General features: G+C 40.5%; 1 protein-coding gene across 2 annotated transcripts in view; it reads left to right on the top strand.

The window, feature by feature from the left end:
- Positions 1-3,011: 3,011 nt before the first annotated feature.
- LOC105098359 (cytosolic beta-glucosidase) overlaps positions 3,012-20,372 on the top strand; it is a 102,067-nt gene continuing 84,706 nt past the window's right edge. The window contains exon 1 of one of the 2 annotated variants that reach the window (XR_004131717.2): positions 3,012-3,242. Coding sequence is in view for 1 of the 2 variants with exons in the window: in XM_010991046.3 (XP_010989348.1) it covers positions 3,185-3,242 (58 nt within the window). In the remaining variant the exon portion in view is untranslated. The remainder of the gene's footprint in view (positions 3,243-20,372) is intronic. The other variant, XM_010991046.3, reaches the window with a different exon arrangement.

Genomic DNA, 20,372 nt, shown 5'->3' with positions numbered 1-20,372 from the left:
TGGCAGGCATGGAGCTTGGATATGGACATCTTGGCATTAACCAATAGGGACCAAATTGGGAGATGGGAGAATGGGGGCATCATTTTCTTCTAATTTCTTCTTCATAAGATCTAAATTTTCTTATATGGCCCTAAAATGGAGAGGAGGGGATTCAATGACAAATTAAATTATCAGCCAGTCTTACTAGACGGGGCCATGAAATCAGAATTCTTTTTGTATAAAGAAAACAAAAATTTAACCCAAGATTAGGGCTGCAAATTCATAAGTCTTTCAAAAAATTATTTTTTATTTTTATTTGCTTTTTGTGGGGGGTAGTAATTAGGTTTATTTATTTATTTAATGGAGGTACGAGGGACTGAACCAGGACCTCGTGCATGCTAGGTGTGCATTCTACCACTGAGCTGTGCCCTCCCCCAGATTTATAGGTCTTGTAGCCATAAGGGCTTTAGTGTGGGGAGTGTTAGTAGAATGAGCTCTCTGCAAGGTGAGAATACGGAGAGACTGTAGGAAGCAATGGAAGGTACTGGAGAGAATGCCAGGAGAGCTAAGATTCCTCTGGGACCCTCGAGACCCTTTTGGGGGCCCATTTTTGTACTAAGACATGACTTGCCTTTTTCACTCTCATCTTTGTTCTTCTCTGAGTGTACAGTGGAGTTTTCCAGAGGCAGTGAATCAAATAAGAAGCAGATATAAACATCCAGCTGTTTTCTCTTAAGGCAGGCATAAAAGAGATTTGCAAAAATGCAAGACACTGTAAGTATTTTTTGCTTTAGATTATATGATTATTTTTCATAAAACATTTATTCTCACATGCTTTTTATTGCTATTTTAAATGAAGTCATAAGGAAATATTTTTAAAATCTCAGCTTCAATTTCAAAGAGAGTAAATATTGATAAATATCACCTATAATTAAAAAGGCTCTTTAGGGCCTTCAGTTCTTTTTAAGAACATAAAGAGGCCCTGGCACCAAATGCTTGGTTGGGGATGCTATACAGGAGAATCCCGTTAGAGTGAGAAAAATTAAATGCTGCCATTTGTGGTCAAATAATTTCAGAAAGTGTGGAGCGCTGAGAAGGCAGGTTCTTCTTTTTGGAGAAAAATCATTAGAAGGGCAGTAGCAATTAGCTAGGGGTAATGGGGTAGAAGGCCATTGGTGGGATAACTAAATTTTAACGACTCTTCATACATCAACTTGTAAACCTAAAAAAAATTGCAATACTGCCATCTAGTGTTCCATCATGAAAATATTTTAATATTTATTTTTTTCATTCAATTTATGATGATTGCTTCAAAACTGAGTGATTATAGAGGCTCAATTTAACAGCATGCCCTGTATTTTTGATGTTTATTTCACCAAACGTATACCCTTAAATGTCTTCCCTCATTTCCTTTTGTGATTTAACTCTTCTTTTTTCTTAGGATTAGGATAAATGGAGAGGGTAGAATTTCGACCTAGCTACACCTCGTTCCAAGCTTGTGTTCCTGTCATTACACAGTGTAGGGTGATTTAGCGCTGTCTTGGGGGAACTGAATAAGTAACTTTCCTCACTTTGATTTTTCCTAACTCCACTCTCCACAGGCATTTCAAAAATAAACTTTTAATTCTGGATCAATTTTAGATGTGCAGAAAAGTTGCGAAGACAACTAGAGCTTTCCTGTTACCCCTCTCCCAGCTTCCCCCATTGTCAACTTTCTGCATGACCACAGTCCACACACACTGCGTGGCTGGCAGAGTGGGTGAGAAGTTTCCCATCAAGGCACATGACTGTGAAACTTCAGGTGTGGGAGCTTGGGCAGCAGGGAGGGTGAGCTGGGGCACAAAACAGGTTACATATGAAAGGTCAGGCCTTGGAATGTTGTCCAGCATCTCGTGGTCATGCTGGAAGCTGGAAAGCCATAAACCAATGCTTTCAAAATTCTAGGTGAACATTATTTCCATCGTGAAATCCCATAGCAGCCAAACTACCTGTCAAATGTGAGCTTAGAATAGAGACAATTGCAGAACTACGGAGTTTCAAAAAAAAGAAAATGTACCTCCCATTCCCCTTTCATCAGAAAGTTCTTCAAGGATTTGCTTCTTTAAAAGGAGAGAGAGAACAGCTGGGGGAGAGCCCAGGAGACCGGTGAAGGAGGCTGCAGACCCCATTGCTCTGCGGCTACCTAAGAAACCGACAGTGCGGGACGGAGCAGCAAAACAGAGGTGTCTAAACAACTCGGAGATTCGTGGCTCTATCAGACGGCTTGGGGATGATTTGGTGATAAGGATAGAGGAAGTTACAAATAAAAACGGACAGTCAATGAATCCCAGAGAAAATAAAAAGTTGCATGTAAGCATGGTATTCCGCATGACTCAGCTCTGAACCGTACACAGTCACAGTGATGTAAATACTGGATATTTACTCAAACAGAAAAGATAGTCTTACCATGTTGGGTGGATGGAGGAGGGGAAGAGATCTTGGGCGCATGTGCTAGGGTTTTCCAGGCCTATATCCAGAAGTCAGTAGTTACTGTTTCAAACTGAAAAACAAATCAAGAAGCACCAGTCTCAGCCTATTATTTAGCCAACATAGGAATAAATACTAGAAGAAACAGTTGAAGATGGTTACCTTTAGGGAGTGAGGATGAGGAATTGGGTTTTTTTTTTCGTATGTGTGTTGAGGGGAGGTAATTAGGTTTACTTATTTATTTATTTATTTACTAGAGGAGGTACTGGGGATTGAACCCAGGACCTCATGCACGCTAAGCATGCGCTTTACCACTTGAACTATACCCTCCACCTTGGATGAGGAATTGGGAGGAATCAGCCAAGTGAAAGTTCTAGCAGGATTATGTAACTTTTAAAAACAATGTCCATGCATTTCGTTAAAAGGGAAAAGATTAGATAAATGGGTGTCCTGCCAAAGCAGGACTTGGTCAGCACCCGGGCTGATCCAGCTCTGTTAAGAATCAGAGAGTGCCCGGGGGAGAAAGTGCAAATTCTCACCCTGCACAAAGTGTCTTCGTATCAAGGCTGTAGCCAGTCTGGCAGGATCCTTTAACCAGGCTCCCTTGTTTGTATACTCGTTTGCTTTCCGAGACTTCAGGTGGTATGAAAGTTCACTTCCTGTTTGAGCAACTGCTGGGCAACTCTGATAAATTGTACAGCTCCGTTGTCTGTGTTCCAGTCGGCTGTCTTCTGAAAGCATGGCTTTCCCTGCGGGATTTGGTTGGGGGGCAGCCACCTCAGCTTATCAAGTGGAAGGTAAGGCTAGGATGGGTTACTTCTGGGGGCTTTGTACGCCTGGGGAAGAGGGTGGGGCCCAGGAGGCAAAAAGAAGAGAAGCCCAAGGATCGGAGTGCCTGTAACTGCATAAATGAAGCTGTTGCTTTTTTCAAAGGAGAGGCTTGAGCTCCCATGTCCCTCTCCTTAGGCACAAAGGTCGGGGTGGTGAGGGCTGAAGACCCAGCTACAGCTGTATTTTTGGTTAATTCCAGCTTATCTGAGACATTGGTGTACCCTGGACCAGCTGTTTTCATCACTGGTTTCTTGAACACATTTGCCGTGACCCCCCTAAAAAAGATAACAGTTTCTCCCATTGGCTAGAAAAGATTGCATAAATACCTTCAGAGGGCCCAAGGGACATCTTGAAGGTGGCTCCTCAGTTGAGCCCTGTTCTTTTTCTGGTGACCACAATGCACCCCCATTTCCTGGGCAGCTGGGAAGTAAAGGGGAGCCCCTGAAAAAGCACTTAGAAGGGAGCTGGGCCTCTGAGTTCTCCATCCCACCATGAATGAGTGTGTGGCTCTGCCATCCTCCCCGAGCCTTCGTGTCTTCCCATGTAAAATGGGAAGATTAGATTAGCATTTCACATCTGTCTGTCTGTCTGTCTGTCTGTCTGTCTGTCTATCTATCTTTTTCTACCCCAGATTGTTAATAGCTATCATGGGAGAATATTTATTTGGTCAAAATAAATGTGGAAAATACTTATTTGGTCAAATAAATGCGTTTAACCCGGAGTTAAACAAAGTGAAGAGAGTGTCTTGTAGCATTTTCCTTGGGCTGCTGTAGCAAATGACCATAAACTGGGAGGTTTAAAGACAGAGATTTATTTTCTCACAGTTCTGAGGGCCAGAACTAGCCGTTTGAAGACGTCATTAGCTAAGTGAAGATCAGGTCACACTGGAGTAGAGTGGGGCCTCAATCCAATATGACCGGTGCCCTTATAAAAAGAGGGAACTTTGGGCACAGACAGAAGTACATATGGAGAATGCCATGTGACAACAGAGGCAGGTATTCGAGGGGCACAGCAGTGAACCAAAGGCCACCAAGGCCCGATGGCCACCACTGGAAGCTAGGAGAGACAAGGAAGGGTTCTGTCTGGCATCTCAGAGGGAACATGGCCCTGCTGATACCTCGATTTTTGACTTCTAGCCTCTAGAACTGAGAGAGAATATGGTTTTGTTGTTGAAACCACCCCATTTGCGGTATTTGTTATGGTGGCCCTAGCAAACAAGTACATCCACTAAACCAAGTAAGTTAATAAATGAAGTAATTACCGCTTATGGTAAGTGCTACAGTGATAACAGGTTGTTTTGGGAAAGGGTTTTGTGAAAGAGGTTGGGTGATCAAGGACGGCCTCTGTGACTTATTGTCATTTAATCTAAAACTTTAAGGATGAGGAGTCAGCCATTTGAAGATGGGGAAGATTTTTCTAGACAGAGTGCCGGTTGATCCTGGCATAATCCATGTTACTTATGATCCCCAGCCTCAGGTGCCATTTCCCAGACCTCCAGAAATGAGAATCAAGGAGCTCTGCTATAATAATTGCAGCAGCTGCCATGTAGAAGACATCTTCAGTGGGGACTGTGTACATTATGACGCATATATGCTCTGGGATATAAGGCACTTTCAAAAGCATGTCTGGGAATGTCCAGGTTAGCAGGGGTTCCATGTCACTTTGTCTCTCTTTGGCATCTTCTTTCATCTTTTCCCAGATAATTTCCAGTTGGTCATGGTGGGTGACTTGATGAGGCTGGCCCTCTAGGAGTGAATACAAGAGACACAATGTTGGCTAGTTTCCTTCTCAGAAGAGAGGGTAGGCAGAAGTGAGAAGGGGTAGTAGAGCCCTGGGATGGAGTGCACAGAATCAGATTCTAGAAGGAGCATAGCATGGAGACTAGGACATTGAGCTCTGGAGCCAGACTTCCTGGATCTGGGGTCCATCTCTACCTTTTCCCAACTCTGTATGACTCTAGGAAGGTTTCTCAAATTTCTCTATGCCTGCTTATCTGTAAGATGGGATAATTATGGTATCTACCTTATAATGTTGCTGTGAGGTTTATATAAAATGATATATGTTTGATGCTTGGTGCTTAGTAATTGCTCAATGTATGGTATTTATATTTAGGTAGGGGAAGTCACAAAAAGATTACTGAGAATGACTCACTATAGAACCCCACTGTTAACTTGTCTCAAATGCGCAATCAGTTATACAAGACAACACGGTGGGTTTCAGTTACCACCTTGCAGATCCTGCTCGCTCAAACCCTGGGGACAACATTACTTCCCTTCTGAGCTCCTCTCTTCACAGGGTCTCAGTGTTGCTGTGTCTCTTCTGTCTCCACTGGGCTTGCTGCTGCCTCATTTTAAGATCTTCATTTGTGGTCCCTAATATGCTATTGTGCTGTTAACTCTTTATCAACAGCTTTCAGAGGGGAAATTAATTCAATGTGCCTTTTCTTTTTGTCAACTCACAGATGCTTTTTGTATGTTTGCTTGGTTTCTACCTAAGAGCTCTTACCTATCCTTTTGTGCTGGGTTTGAATCCTAGCTCAGGCACTTCCTAGCTGAGTGACTTTGGGCAAGTAACTTCTTTAAGCCTCAGTTTCCTTATCTGTAAAATTAATGAAATGGTCATTGTGCTCTGTAGGTTTGTTCTGGGGATTAAAGAGGTCAGCATATACAACTGTCACACAAGCATGCTTGGCACGTAGTACCCACTCAATAGCAATTACAACAACAACAACGCTGTTAATTATAGTAATAGTAATAGTAACGATGAGGGCGATGATGCTGTTCTTTCTCCTGGCTGGATTCTCTCCCGCTCTGTACTGATAGGATCGTGTGCTCCTTTTACTGGGAGTGGTCACTTCTTCTTTGGACTGCAAATTAGAATTTACTCCCTTCTTGCTCATTCTTGGCCAGTTCTACCGGCAGCTGCTGGGAGAGTTACTGTTCAACTACCCCTTCCACCACTGCAAGGATCACAAGTGCGGGAGGTCAACACGTGGTTTTGTTAAATCAACATGGCCTGGGACTTAAAAGCTGAGGTCACCCTGTCGCTTTGTGATTTTGAGAATCTCTGAACTTTTGGGCTACCCTGGCCTTGAAAGTCTACAGAGCTGTTGGAAGTCATTGACACTCAGCAGGACTGAGGATTGAGCATGAATTGCATTTCTAAAAAAAACCCATCTATCTCTGTGATATATTATAAAACATCACTATGTATCTTTTTCCAGTGATTTTCAAAACACATTGTCTGTGTAGGTATCTTTGTTTTCAGACACCCTCTCTGGAGGAGCCCAGAGAAATAGCAGACTCCACCCTTTCCCCATCCCTCCCAGGCCCACGCCCCACCCCCACACAGAAATGGAGGTATTTTGACTCCGTCAAAGGTACTGGCCAGAAAGGGCAGGACAGGGGCACTGGGCCTCCGAACATACTGATTATTCACTTGCATATTTCACCAGATCCGTAGCTTTTCCTTCTTCCTGTCTTTGTCCAAGTCCCTTCCACCTCCATGCTGGCCACTCCTCTCGCTATGGTTTTTAAGACAAGTTTAATGTAATCTTTTTAATATCAGAGTTGACTGTGTGGTGCCTTGAGCCTTTTGAAGGAAAGCACAATATAAATCTAATAAATAAATAATAAACAATAAATAAATAAATAAGCAGGGGGAAAATTATGTGCTTCAGGTGAGTTGTAAAGAACATTGTAAACCCTGTAAAAATGAATTTGTTAGTCGAAGAGACAGGGAAGAAAATGCAGATAATCATCATTCGTACAGAAGGGAGTCAGTCTCCTGCAGTATTTTCAAGTACAGAAACAGTCCCATGATTTTTAACCCTTTGTGGAGCCGACTGTGCCAGTGCTTTTGGCTGGAGGGAAGATGAGGCACAAAACAGCAGGAAGCTCAGTGGTATTTTGTTTACATCCTTGGTAGGCCACAGAGGGACTATAAAAATAACATTTAGGACCTGATTCTACAGCTCTTAGGAGCTTATAACTCCCAGTGATTTCAGGGAAGGCTCTTAAGGGGTAGACATGCTCTGCAAAATCTCACAAATCCTAAGCAAAGTCTAAACTACCTGCTAACACCTCCTGTTGGGATCTGAGTTTGTGGTTCTTAAGGAAGCAAAAGTCTCAGTTTTATGACTGCCATTATCAACCCTTGACACTGCACTGTATATCAATGTAATGTTTATGCTTTGATTTAACGTTGACTTCGTTTTTATGTTGGTAGATATTGGGCTGGCCTCAAACTTTGACCATCTGTTTGCCTTGGTGTGGCAAAGATGAAATCCTATAGTTGAGGAACTTGGGGTTATTTTTGTAGTACACAAATGGGAACACAAACAAGGCAGCTGAATTCATTGGTTTTAGGCCCAGTTTGTAGTGATTTTATTCAGGCTGTTTCTTCCCTGTTACCTTTTAAAAACTCAACTGGTCCATACAAACCTGAGCTAGAGGCACATTTTATCCACCTGCTGTAGGTGTCAGCACAGACCCCGTATTTCTCTAGACTACTTCCTGTTTGCTTTCTCCATTCAATTGATTTTAGCTGTGTACCTTGTTTCTACTAAACCCCTTGGAGTAAACATCCCAGTTTGAGACTTGATCTCTTGGCTACCCTTGGTAATTTTCTAGAATGAGACTCATCAGATAGGTCTGCCCTTTGTGAGGACCACCTAAGAAAGGAGTGGGAACAGACTTAAAAGCATAGTCATTTAGTTCTTGATGTGTAAGGAAAAAGGAAGAAGAGAGGTGGGCATGTATCCATGAAATTTCTCATAGCTTAAAAGCTGAGATGACAGAAACTACCCTCATTTCTTTTCCCCAGTTAAAAATATGAGCTCCACAAAAACTCTATAGTTGTCCCCTATTTTGATTGTCCTGTGAAATTATGTAGGCATCATCGAACAAGTGCGGGCTTTGGCAGGGATGATATTCAGATATTCATTGGCTGATACACTGACCAGTCAGATGCTGGCAGTACACAATGGGTTAGGCTAGACTGGCACCTGCATTGACTATTGAGAGTGGATGCCAGTTATAAGCACCTGGCATGGGACAGACTAGCATCAGCATCTTCACTGACCATTAGGAGTAGAGGGGCTCTCACTAACTGATTTGACTAGCATGGCACCCACATTAACTAGTCAGAATGGGCGCCAGCTATAGTCAGGCCTTAGGGCCACCCTTCCACGTACTGACTGAATTTCAGCTTTGGGCTTACGAGTGGGATACATCTGGAATATATCACATTCTACCTGTGAACTGCTGGAGAGTCAATCACTTAACTTCTTCAAGGTTTAGATTTCTCACCTGCAAAATTCCTAATGCTCATCTCTTTTTTTGAAATTTCGTTGGATAAGTATTGGAGGATTTTTTTTTTTTTTACATTTTGTGCTTATTTGAATCTGTGTTGATTTCCTCCACTTTCTCTTCCAGAGTACTCATTTGGACATTAGTTTTGTTCATTCTGTTTTTCATCCCCACTATTGAATATTTAATTATGGCAATCATATTTTAAAGTTTTAGTTTGGACTTTTGAAAATGAAGGTACTGGGGATTGAACCCAGGATCTCGTGCATGCTAAGCATACACTCTACCTCTGAGCTATAGCTTCCCCCTATTTTTAAGTTTTAAGAATGCATTCTTAATTCTTTAATTGCTTAATTTCCAGGAAGTCATGTTTTGTTTTTTAAAAAAAATTAAGTTTTTTTCCTTTCTTGTATCACTTTGAAATCTTTGGGTTATTTGTTTATTTGGGTTCTTACCTTTCATGCTATTTGTTTTTGTCAAAAGGATGGTGATCCTTGAATATACATTTATGTTTCTGAATGAAAGAATATGTTGATATTAGTAACTGAGCTAGGCTTCCTTTGAAAGTTAAGTAGTTCTATGAACTGAAACATCGCTGACTCTGTAAGCAGCAGGATTCTGTGTAAGCAGGTGGGACATGTTGACTGTCCGTCTTCTCCTAGAGGACCATGTGTGTGAGAGAAGGGAGCCAGGATTTGGGGAACCTCAACAATTGCCAGATAATGAGGACTTTTTAAAAAGTGTTTTTGCTTGCTTTTAAAAAATGTTTTTATTATGTCTTTCTTTTTCTTCAGTTTGAAATATAATTGATATACAGCACTGTATGAATTTAATGTGCAGTGTAATGACTTGAACTGTCAAATGATTACCACAGTAAGATTAATTAACATCCATTATCTCCTTTAGATATTAAAAAAAAAGATAAAAAATAAAAGCTTTTTACTTGTGATGCAAATTTTTAGAATCTACTCTCTTAGCAACTTTCAAATATAGCACACAACATTGTTCACTGTAGTCATCATGTTGTATGTGACATCCTCAGCATTTATTTCTCTAATAACTGGAAGTTGTACCTTCTGACCACCTTCATCCAATTCCCCTTCCCCCACCTCCCATCTCTGGAAGGCACAAATTCTTTTTCTGTAAGTCTGGCTTTTTCTATTCTCTTAGATACCACATGTAAATGAGACCATACGGTATTTGACTTTCTCTGACCGTTTGTTTTTGACTTTTGTTTCCCATCCCCACTCCCCTTTAAGTCTGTGTTTTGTTCTAGAGCTTGTTCGACTTTTCTTGATTGTCTCTGTACCCTTGAGAGGAATCCTTTCCTGTCAGCTCTCTCACTTTTGTTAAGCATTTCTTGGGACTTCCACATGGAGTGAAGGCAGCACCAACAGCTCTGCTTCTGGCGGACGGGAACCAACTAGGCCAGCAGTACACCAGATAATCCTTTAATTAATTACTGATGATTGCTCTGAGGCTGCTCCACTCTCTGCAGTGGTGACCCGCAGATTCTCCAGGGTAACCCCTCTTAATCCTACTAGCCGTCTTCAGAGCGTGAATTTATGCTGCAATTCTTTGCTTTAATTTCTCAGACAATTCAGTCCTATTTTCTTTCTATTTGCCAGAAATACTTTAGTCATTGTGGTATTCTTTGGGGGCTTTTTTTTTTTTTTTTTTTGGTTTGGTTTTGTTTTCAGCTCTGTTGTGAATCCTTTCTTTAAAAAATGTACTGTCATTTCAATGGGGTTGTGAGGGAGAGGAAATAACTATGTACTCTCCATTCCCCATCCTGAACTGGAAGTCCTTATTAACATATATTTATATAACAAAAGTGCTTTATAAACCATGTGGTATTATTCAAAATTAACAAATGAATTCCCTCCTCTTCTTCTTGCCCTTTTCATCCTCCTCATTATCACTAACACATCCAGCTTCTGGAAATTTTCTCGTCCTATTAGAAAGAGGATGAGATAACATGGAGCCGAGAATTTCAGACTATGAAACAAGAGAGTGAAATATTCAGACCGTGTGAGGACAGTCAAAGTGGAAGAAGGATGCTATGACCAGGAAAGGCTGTATGTCGAGATGCCTGCCTCTGGGGTCGGCTACCCTAAGCTGTTTACACTTTTCGTCATTTCTTACCTCCCTTTATTCTGGACACACAGATTCTCCATGTACCAACTTTCACAGTACCTCAGTCAGATTCATGGGCAGTGCTGAAAGGTTACCTGTTGCCATGGCAGTTGGCACATGTGGGTTATTTATTGATAACAGTCTGCCTGCCTGTGTATTCTTTTCTATCAGCAAAGTTCTAGATGCAGAATAGATGCCTATCACATATTTTTAGGAAAAAAAGCTTTATTTGTACTACGACAGTACTACAGAATAACTGTAGAACATTTAAAAGATAAAAACAAGCAAAAAAAAAAAAATCAACCAGGGAGATATTTTCAGATTTTGAGTATGCACCTCTGTCTTTTTCTATACATTCACAGACTTTCATGGTATCACACACTGTTGTTCACCCTAATAGGAACGTTCTGGAAAAGGTTTTGGTTTCTGTAAGACGCAAATATCCTCATAAACTGTAACACGTCTGTCTCTTATTTCATTTTCTGGTGCCCTTTCTCCCTTTTCTATTTCTGTACACATGGATGTTACATAGAAAGCTAAACGTGAGTCAATATATTCAACTTTGAAAGACAAAAGAAAATTTGCTGCATCTCAATCATTTGTTTGGAGCAGGGTGCTATGTACTGTCCTGCACTTCCATACATAAATTAATTTGTCACCGCCAAATTCATCAGTTAAGGTAGGACATATATTTACTTGGATGAGTATGTGCCAGTGTTGTACTGAAAAAAAAAAAAAAGAGGCGTTACTTGTACTGTTCCTTCCTGGGCCTGCCCATCTGGTAGGAGTTGCTTTCCAGGTAAGTTCACTGAAGCACAAGCTTAAGGGAGTCTTTAAAAATTATCAGGTCGTCACACAGTACCCAAGACAGAAATACGGAGCTCATGCTCGCCCCTTCCTCTTACTCTCTCCTTTAGCTAACCGATTACTTCTCATTCTGTCTCTGCTAAACCTCTTGGTCGCACCTTTTTCCTCTGTTACTACTCCCCTTCCCTGGCTTGGGGACTCGCCGTCTCTTGTCGTCTTAAACTCCCCTTCCCTCCCTTCACTCTCATCCAGTCTCCCCTGTACTTTGCTTCTAGCATGGTCTTTTAGAATTCTGACCACTTCGTTTTATTTCTTGAGAGACAGCATGAGCGTTGAAATCAGACAGACTAGGTTTGAACCCTGACTCCACCACTTACCAGCTGTGTGCCCTTCGGGGGGCATCTAAGCTTCGCATGCCTCATTGTCTCGTTTGTAAACTGGGAACAGTAAAGGTGCCTCTCTTGGGGTTGTCGTAAATATTAAATGTGTTTAGGAACATCAGATTTTCTGTATGTGTTCAATAAATTTGAACAATTATTTAAACTTTTTAAAAATTGTCTTTCTACAGAATAATTTCAAAACTTATTGCATGGCATAAAAAAAATTTGTAATTTTACCTTTGTAATTTTACATGCCCAGTTTCATCTCTTGTTTCTTCTTCATTTGTGTCTTATTCTTTGACCAAAAATGAAACACAGGTCATTCTCTAAATGTGCCATGACCTTCATGTACCGTTGCACGCACTGTTCCCTCTGCTTGAGTGCATACCTGACTTTTGGCATGAGCGCAGACCAGCAGAGGACAAAGATCCAGGCTTCCTAACTTCCAGGCTGCATCTTTTTTTCCTGCAGCACACTCCACTGCCTCTTTCATCTTCATCCTTCATGCTACTGTTCTGAGTGTGCTTTATGAACTGGGGAGAGACAGTAAGGGGCTGGGAGTGAGGAGTGGCAAAGGAAACCCCCCAAAGAAGTTTTTAGTATATATGAACAATTTATTTTGATATCAACTATTTGGAACAACATGGACAATATGTCCTTTGACCTGGGGACATTTAGATGTAACTCCATGCTTTTAAAGACGTCTAACGTTATGAGAGGTATTGATATGACTATTGCGGCTAAGTGTTGGTATTTGGGATGGCCCGGGAGCAGCTGGGGCCCCCTTGTTTTCCTTCTACTATGCTGTGCGGGCCTCTGCCTTGAGGTGCCCTAAACAGGCTGAGCATTTCTGTTTTGGCCTTGGATCTTTCTCAAGGTGCCTGCCCTTCCTTTCATTAGTGTGAGTAATCAGAGTTTGATTGTAAAGTATGCCCGGGCCAGATACAAGGGCTTTTAAAATTGGCTGCTGTTTTAGATTATCCAGGCCACTGATCCCCCTTCCTTAGCATGGATAATTGAGAGTGGACCGGGCTGAAGAGTGTTAAGCAGAATCAATTGACAAAATAAATGAGATTTTAAAAAATCCTTTACATTTTAATAATAGAAAAAAAAAAAACAAGCTAGATTTTCTTCTTTTTTTTTTTAAACTAAAAGAGCCTATTTTATATTTTGAAACTGTAAATTCATTTGGTTTTAAGTTGATTCAAATTAGAAAAGTATTTCCTATGATGCACCCGTTTAAAGCCTATTTAAAATGTATACTAATCATTTGTATCCTAAATATGTACTGAATGGAGTTAGGGGAAACACGGAAAATACAGACAAGAAGTTGGGCTGTTTCAGATTCAATGTCAAATCCTCTTATTACCATGTTTATGTTTCAACTAGATAGTGAGGAGAGGGGTGGGAGTTACTTCGAATTCTGAAAATTTCTCTCTTGAAAGAGGAGGCTATAATTCTTTGTCCCTAATGCGCAATAACCACGTGGAGAAGGGCAACTCTTGAATGTTTGTGTAAGATGAACAGGATTCTGATTTCTGGAAATACCTGATCTCAGTCTCCTCTCATTTTCATCCTTTCATCTTTCCTCATGCGTCCCTGAATGCAGGGAGAAATGAATTTACATGTCACCTGACTGGGAATTTAGAGGACATGCTCTCAAAGGAACAATCCTGTAAATAGGGGTTGGTGTCGCTGAATGCCCTTCAGGTGTGTAATGAGATAAATAGATTTTTGGGGGTTGGCCTGGGAATAATATAAGAGGCAATGGTGAGTGTCTGGGCAGGTGACTCGTAAACATGGTTTTTGAAACATTACCCATTTTTATATTGGGAATTGCCAAGCTAAGGCTTAAAGTCTCCCACAACACCCATGAATAATCATTTAAATACAGGCCCTGAGACTTGGGGAAAAAATGCATTATTTACTCTAAAGACAATACTCTTCCTTTGGAGTCACTGTAGTCCATCATACAGGCGCACACTGGGTGATCTTTGAAAGAGCAGTATTTCCTCTTGGTGGCCCATGCCTTCATAGATCCTATGAATTATTATCCAGGTCGAGCTGGCAGGCTCAGGTTAGGGATGCCCATCAGCCACTCTGCTCCAGCGCGTGGGAGACCAAGGCTCTTTCACAGGGTGGAGTACTGCAGAGTGGCTTTGGCCACTGCTTATTGTGTTTGTGTGAAGAGTAAGATGTGGGGATGGAGGCGACGAGGACTCTAGTGTGTCCTCTGGTTCCTCGTAGCACCAAGAAATTGGCAAAGTAGGCAAGCCATACCTTCTGGTTGCCCGGCTGATCTGATGAAAGGAGAACAGGGGAGTTCTCAGCATAGAAACTATACAGACATTCTCCAGGGTCACCCCAGTGAACTCTCTGTGGCTCAGAGAGAGACTGGATACAACTATACTAAAACTATAGTTTAGCTGGCTTGCTGTTTGAGGGTGGTTTTTCTCCTGGTTGGAGAGAAATTATGGAGGAAGATTCAGAAAAGGCCTATCTCCAGGTTGTACTTGGAGGCCTGGGTTCCCTGGCATGAATTAGTAATTAAATTGAATGGATATTTACTTGAATTAGTACTATGTAGTTCATCCCAATTGGATATTTATTTACTGTGGGTACTAGAGTCTGGAGGTATAAAAGGTAAATGAAACCATCATTTTAATCCAGCATTCTAGTGAGGGAGAGGGGCAGACGCATGGCTGCGATATGATGTGACAACTCTAACCGTAGAACAAACAAAATAGTTTTGGAACAAAGGAGGGAGGTGGGGAGATACAAGAATAAAGTTGGGGAGGATTGTATGGGCATCTAAATCAGGCTTTTAAGGGAAAGTTTGTTTTGTTTTCCTGGGAAAGACACAAGGAGGGGCATATTAGCAGAGAAAACCTTTTGAATCAAGGCACACAAGTATGAATGCTTATGTTATGTTTGGGTAATATTATAGTCACCTCTAGTAAAGTAGGTAAATGATTTTGAATTCTCATACTTTAGAATCTATTCGAATCACCTGGAGTTCTTGTTAAAAATATAGATTTCTGGGGTCTCATACCAGGTTAGGTAATAATGATATTTACAGATGGGACCCAGGAATTTACATTTATTTTTTTAAGTGCTCTGTATGATTGTGCTTAATTTGGCCCATGCTTTGAGAAAGCATGCTACAGGCTATGATTTCCGATGAGAGGGTGAATGGCAGGACCTGAAGCTAGGGAGGTAGGATAGGTCCATGTCGTGATGCAGATAAGGAACCAGGTTAAGGAGTTGGTACTGGGATCATGAGTGGTAGGTTCTTGGTAGCCATAATATATTCTGCAGCACAGGGAGTATATGATCAAGTCTGCATATTAGGAGAGTTTTGACAGCAGTGCGGAGGATGCCCTGAAGGAACGAGGTGGGGAAGCAAAGGGACAGCTTGCTAGTCTATTGCAGTCGATGAGGCAGATGATGACGAAGGCCTGAATTTGGGTGGCAGGGACAGAAAGGAGAAAAAAGCAGAAAGAGACATCATGGAGGGAGACCCTAAAGGATATGTTCATGAATACAGTGTAGGACGGGAAGGAAATAGGAGGAAGACAAAGGGGACTTGTGATAATAGTTTACGTAAGTTTTTGGCTGCTGTTGCTATGAATAGAAATAAAATACACAGGAGAGGGAGCAGGTTTGGAGTTTGTTTGGTAGAAATATAATTGGTTCAGTTTGGGTTTGAGAATCATTTAGGGTATTTAAATGGAAACGCCGGGAAGTGACTGGAGATGCATATCTCCATTTTGGGTTAGATTTCCCAATAGTTAGCAATGTAGAGCTGATGGTTCAGGTGATAAAAGATAGAATGCTTGAAATAGGGCTGTAGACGGAGACAAAAAAGGACGAAGTGGCAAAGTCAGGATTAAGTGCTGTCAAAGAATTCAAAAGACTCCGAAGAGCCCACAAGGAACTGACATTCTTCCTGAATATGAGAATGACCAGAACAAACTAGGAATCTTCTAGTCCAGTGGCTTTAAAACATTTTTAAGTGCAGCAGAACTCGGTTTTCAAAGAAACTCTAACTCAGAGCTTTAATAAAACAGATACAGATGGAGTTTCTCTGGTTGAAGGGAAGGGTGGGGAGAACCTGTGTCCATCCACCCAGTGTTCCCCTCATTACTGCTGCTTTCTCGCGTGCCAACTCCTGACTCCTCTCCAGGGAACATGGTTTTTAAAACATCGATGAACGTTCCTTATTTTGTAGAGGCTGGAGGATGATCGACATGGTCAATATCATGAGTGACAGAGGGGGAACATGATAGGATAAGGTCCACAAGAAAGAAAGCAACAAAAGGCAACATGGAACTCAGAGCCAGCCGAGTGATGCCAACAACACGTGGTTTCAAGGTTGAGGAGTATGGTTAATATTCTGAGTTGTAACATTCAGGGAAGGGGTTGTGGAAGTGGTAGATTTTGAGAGGCTAAGAAAATATTTAGGGATTCAGTTTCTTGCCTATTTAAGAGTCAGAGCTAAAGGTTCGTGCTGGTTTAGAGAAAGTTAGAAAGTGGGTCTTTCCAGTTTTTACAAGATTGAGGCACTTGTCATATATGTTGCATCACAATTATTGCTCAGACCCCATCCAGATTCCAGTAGAAGCAGAATTTTAATGATGAGACAAGCTGACGAGTCAGTGAGGGGCAACAGTAACTTTCCTTTCATGCTGGAGGGTCTTTGGAAGGGACAACCTATTTGGGAGTGATGTCTTGATAACTTGTCTTAAAGTTCTTTTTGCAAGGCAGGTGTGCTTTTCTTATTAGGATGCATATTTATGTAAGAAGACTCTTTTGGGAGGTTGCTGACAGAAGACACCTTTATACTGCCAACTGGCTTACAGTAGAAACCATTTGTAGCAACTACAATCATTCTTTTACATGGAAACTCCAGAATACTCTCTATTCAGGGAGTTGTTTTAAGACATTAGCAGAAATCTGCCAAGACTGAAGACTGACCCAGTGATTCCTGGGGGACCTTGAAGAGAGTCAATTAGTTTATGAGTCAGAGGAACCTCAGAGTACTCTAAGTGGCTTGTGCTGCCATTGGAAAGTTCTGTTCTGGAATTAGCAAGCTGCTACAATTTCCAAGCTGGTATCTTTTCTTAGAAAGACACTTATGGGATATAAATCCTTTTAAGTGCATTTTATTATACCAATTGTTTTCTTTAGAAAAAGCTGATTAGTTTTCAGAAAGTTCAAGTAAGAATACAATTTCTTACAAAAGTCTTAACTTACTACATTTATTATTTTGTGTATAATTATAACTATGTAATAACTATCCAGAAAAATTGTGCTGTGAAATATTAATACAGAGAAGTGATATAATGTAGGAGTCACTGGCACCAGTGCTTCTACACTTCACTGGCTTAGGAAAAACAAGAGTTCAAATTTGACTTTCACATGTCATGTGGTCTTGTTTTTGTTACTTAACCTTTTAAAGACTTACTTCCCTCAGGTGAGCAATATCTATATTTTGGAGGTTATTGGGAGTAGTACATGAAGTAATTTAGGCAATCTCTTAGCACAGGGCCTGATATTTTTTAAAACAACTCAGTAAATGTTAGTCCTTATCGTCGTTATCTTCACTACTGTCTTGACTACCACCATCATCATCACCAGCATCACCACCACAACCATCACCATCACCATCATCACCATTACTGTTATCACCATCACCATCATCATTGCAATCAGGTGATGTGTTAGTCTGGGTCCTCCAAGAAGCAGATGCCAGGATGCGATTAAATATGTAAGAAATTTATTAGGGGGAAATGCCCAAGAGAGAAACTGAAGTGGGAGCTGGGAGAGGCTGGGATGCAGATCTGATGAGTAAAGGAGTGAGGGAAGGAAGAAGGGAAGTTAGAGTGAAGCATTTAGACTTAAGTGTGGCTCAAAGAATGTTCACAAAGGTCTCTGGGGAGTCCTTGATCCAAAGTCACCTGTCAGAAGAGTCCTACATCTTCCTGGTCCAGGCTTGTAACACTATCCTTGCCACATTCATTAGTGACTGGGATCAGCCTGGCGAAGTGTGCCTCACAGCCAAATCCTGCACACGCAATGGAATTCAGGGCTCAGCAGCTGGGGCCCTCAGTCAATTACACTCCCTGAGATTGGGGGTTTGCAAAGTATGTTCTTATGGTGGTCACAGTTGTGAGTAATTTATAAATCTTCCAAATTTTTGGTATTTTATTAATTTTTTTGTATGTCAATCATTTATTTTATTTTTTTGAACAATATAATATTTTTAATTGATTTATAATCATTTTACAATATTGTGTCAAATTCCAGTGTAGAGCACAATTTTTCAGTTATACATGAACATATATATTTTTCTATATTTAACCTGTATTGCTTTAGACTTGGGAGAAGAGAAGAAATAAAGAATTTAAAATATTTCCTTTTGCTTGAGTAACCTGAACTGTTTGAGACTTGCCCAGATCTTACAGTAATTCCCAGCTTTTCACTTTGCTTGATTATTTTGGTACAGCTATGTTATTACTTCAAATGGATCTTTCTGTGAAAAGTTTTATTTTTCTGCTCCAACTTTAATTTCTATTTAGAAACCTGATTTTATTAAAGAGTGAAAGTTTAAGTGTTTGCAACAGGATTCAATTAAAATAGGTCATTCTTGGGGCTCTGAAAATGGTAACTGGCCTTGGGCAAATTGGAACAAAAGTTATAAAATTCAGTTGGATGCATCACAACATTTAACATCTTTAAGGAGGATGTTCTGCCTAAAAGATTCAATTTAGAAATATTTAGTGTAGGTCGTCAGCTTAAGCACCTAAAAGATGTGTTAGTTTGTTTTTTCTCTCGTTAGTTATAGCTGGGATCAGGACACCTGGACTCTAATCTACAAAATAAATTTGTGGTGGGACCTTGAAGAAAGTCAATTAGTTGCTGTGACTTTACCAGTAGGTTAAAAAGGAGATTGCAATATTGGTGAATAATGTGCTTAAGAAATGTTTGCATAAAAGATGCTTTGTCATTGTAAAGTATTATTGAATATTTATGGTCTACCAGACTGAGCCAAATGGCCCAGAGGAAAAAACAGTCAGATTTATGTAAACCTTGTTCAGTGTCCCAGATACTTCAGGATGGGTGCTCTATATATGAATGAATAAATAAATGGTGCAAACATTATTTTAAATTTTGAAAGTACATCAATATTATCTGGGGTGTTAGCCAGTGTGCCTGACCTTTGACATTGAAATGAAATGTCTGCCTCCAACTAACTATTTCAATCTCATAAATATTTTTTAAAGCCAGAGGAATTGACAGCAAGTAATATTTTCTTAGAATTTTGTGTCTGCAAATAAAGGTAAATTATATCTTTACCTAAAACCTACAAGAAATGATTGTCTTTCACCCACAGAGTTACTCTGAGAATTCCCAGACTGAAATTGCATATCTTATACTTCTTTCCTTTTCTTTCTTTTAAAAAATGTTTTACTCACTGTCTGCACAATAGTTTTCTATCAATTTATTGTGATAAATCTGAGCCTCAAAGAAATAAAAAAAAAAAAATTAGCCGTAAACACTGCCCAAGGACTTAATGGATCTCACTGAGCCACGCAATGCAGATGTATTGGGACATAAACAGGTAATAGGAGATAAGAGGCCCAGAAGCAATTTGTTTGGATTGGGTCACTGCTTAATCCAAATGGGTTCAGCCCAAGAATTCATGAAACTTGACAGTGGGCCAAGAGGAACTTGCTGTGACATTTCAGACTCCCCTACCTCTTCTAATTAACCATTTCAACTATAACAAAACTTAGATCACATAAAGATTTAGGAAGACCCATCGGTATCAAGTGTAGACCTGCCTGTGGGGGATGGATGGTTCTGCTCTCCTCAGGCAATGGACTATGACTCAGTAATACCTTAAGCTGGGCTTTTAATTTCTGTGATGCATTGATTCTGAACAGCATTTTTCTAAAAGACAAAAACCATAGCAGAGCTACCTTAGACACAGTCTGTCATTAAATGTGCTCGGATCTACTGCATGCATCTAAATATACCTTGGCAATTTTCATGAGATATTTGAAAACCTAAATCACATATAGAAAAAGCTTACTATCATGGAGACAATGGGGATAATAACAATAACAATAATAGGTGCCTTTTTTTAAAAACAACTACTCTTTGCTACCAGACCAGACATTTTACACATTTCCTATATAGTTATTCCTGGTTTAAAAATGAAACCACAGATTTAAAGAAGTTTCATTGTTCAGGGTGAATTAGTATATGGGAGTTCTAGAATTTTTTAAAAAATTACAGACAAAAAAATAAACTCACATTCCTGTTTAGGTAGGTTGTCTGGAATACTTGCCCCAGTTAATTTGTGGGCTCTGCATTCTTTAGGTGCTAATATCTGGACATGACCCACCTCTCTTCAGGTCAGGCTCTCCAAGTCTGCCTACCCCCAGCTCCTCTCACT

The sequence above is a fragment of the Camelus dromedarius genome, chromosome 1 (assembly GCF_036321535.1).
Source record: "Camelus dromedarius isolate mCamDro1 chromosome 1, mCamDro1.pat, whole genome shotgun sequence".
Lineage (NCBI taxonomy): Eukaryota > Metazoa > Chordata > Mammalia > Artiodactyla > Camelidae > Camelus > Camelus dromedarius.
Note: the sequence above shows the minus strand (reverse complement) of the source record. Positions and strands in the feature narration are given on the sequence as shown.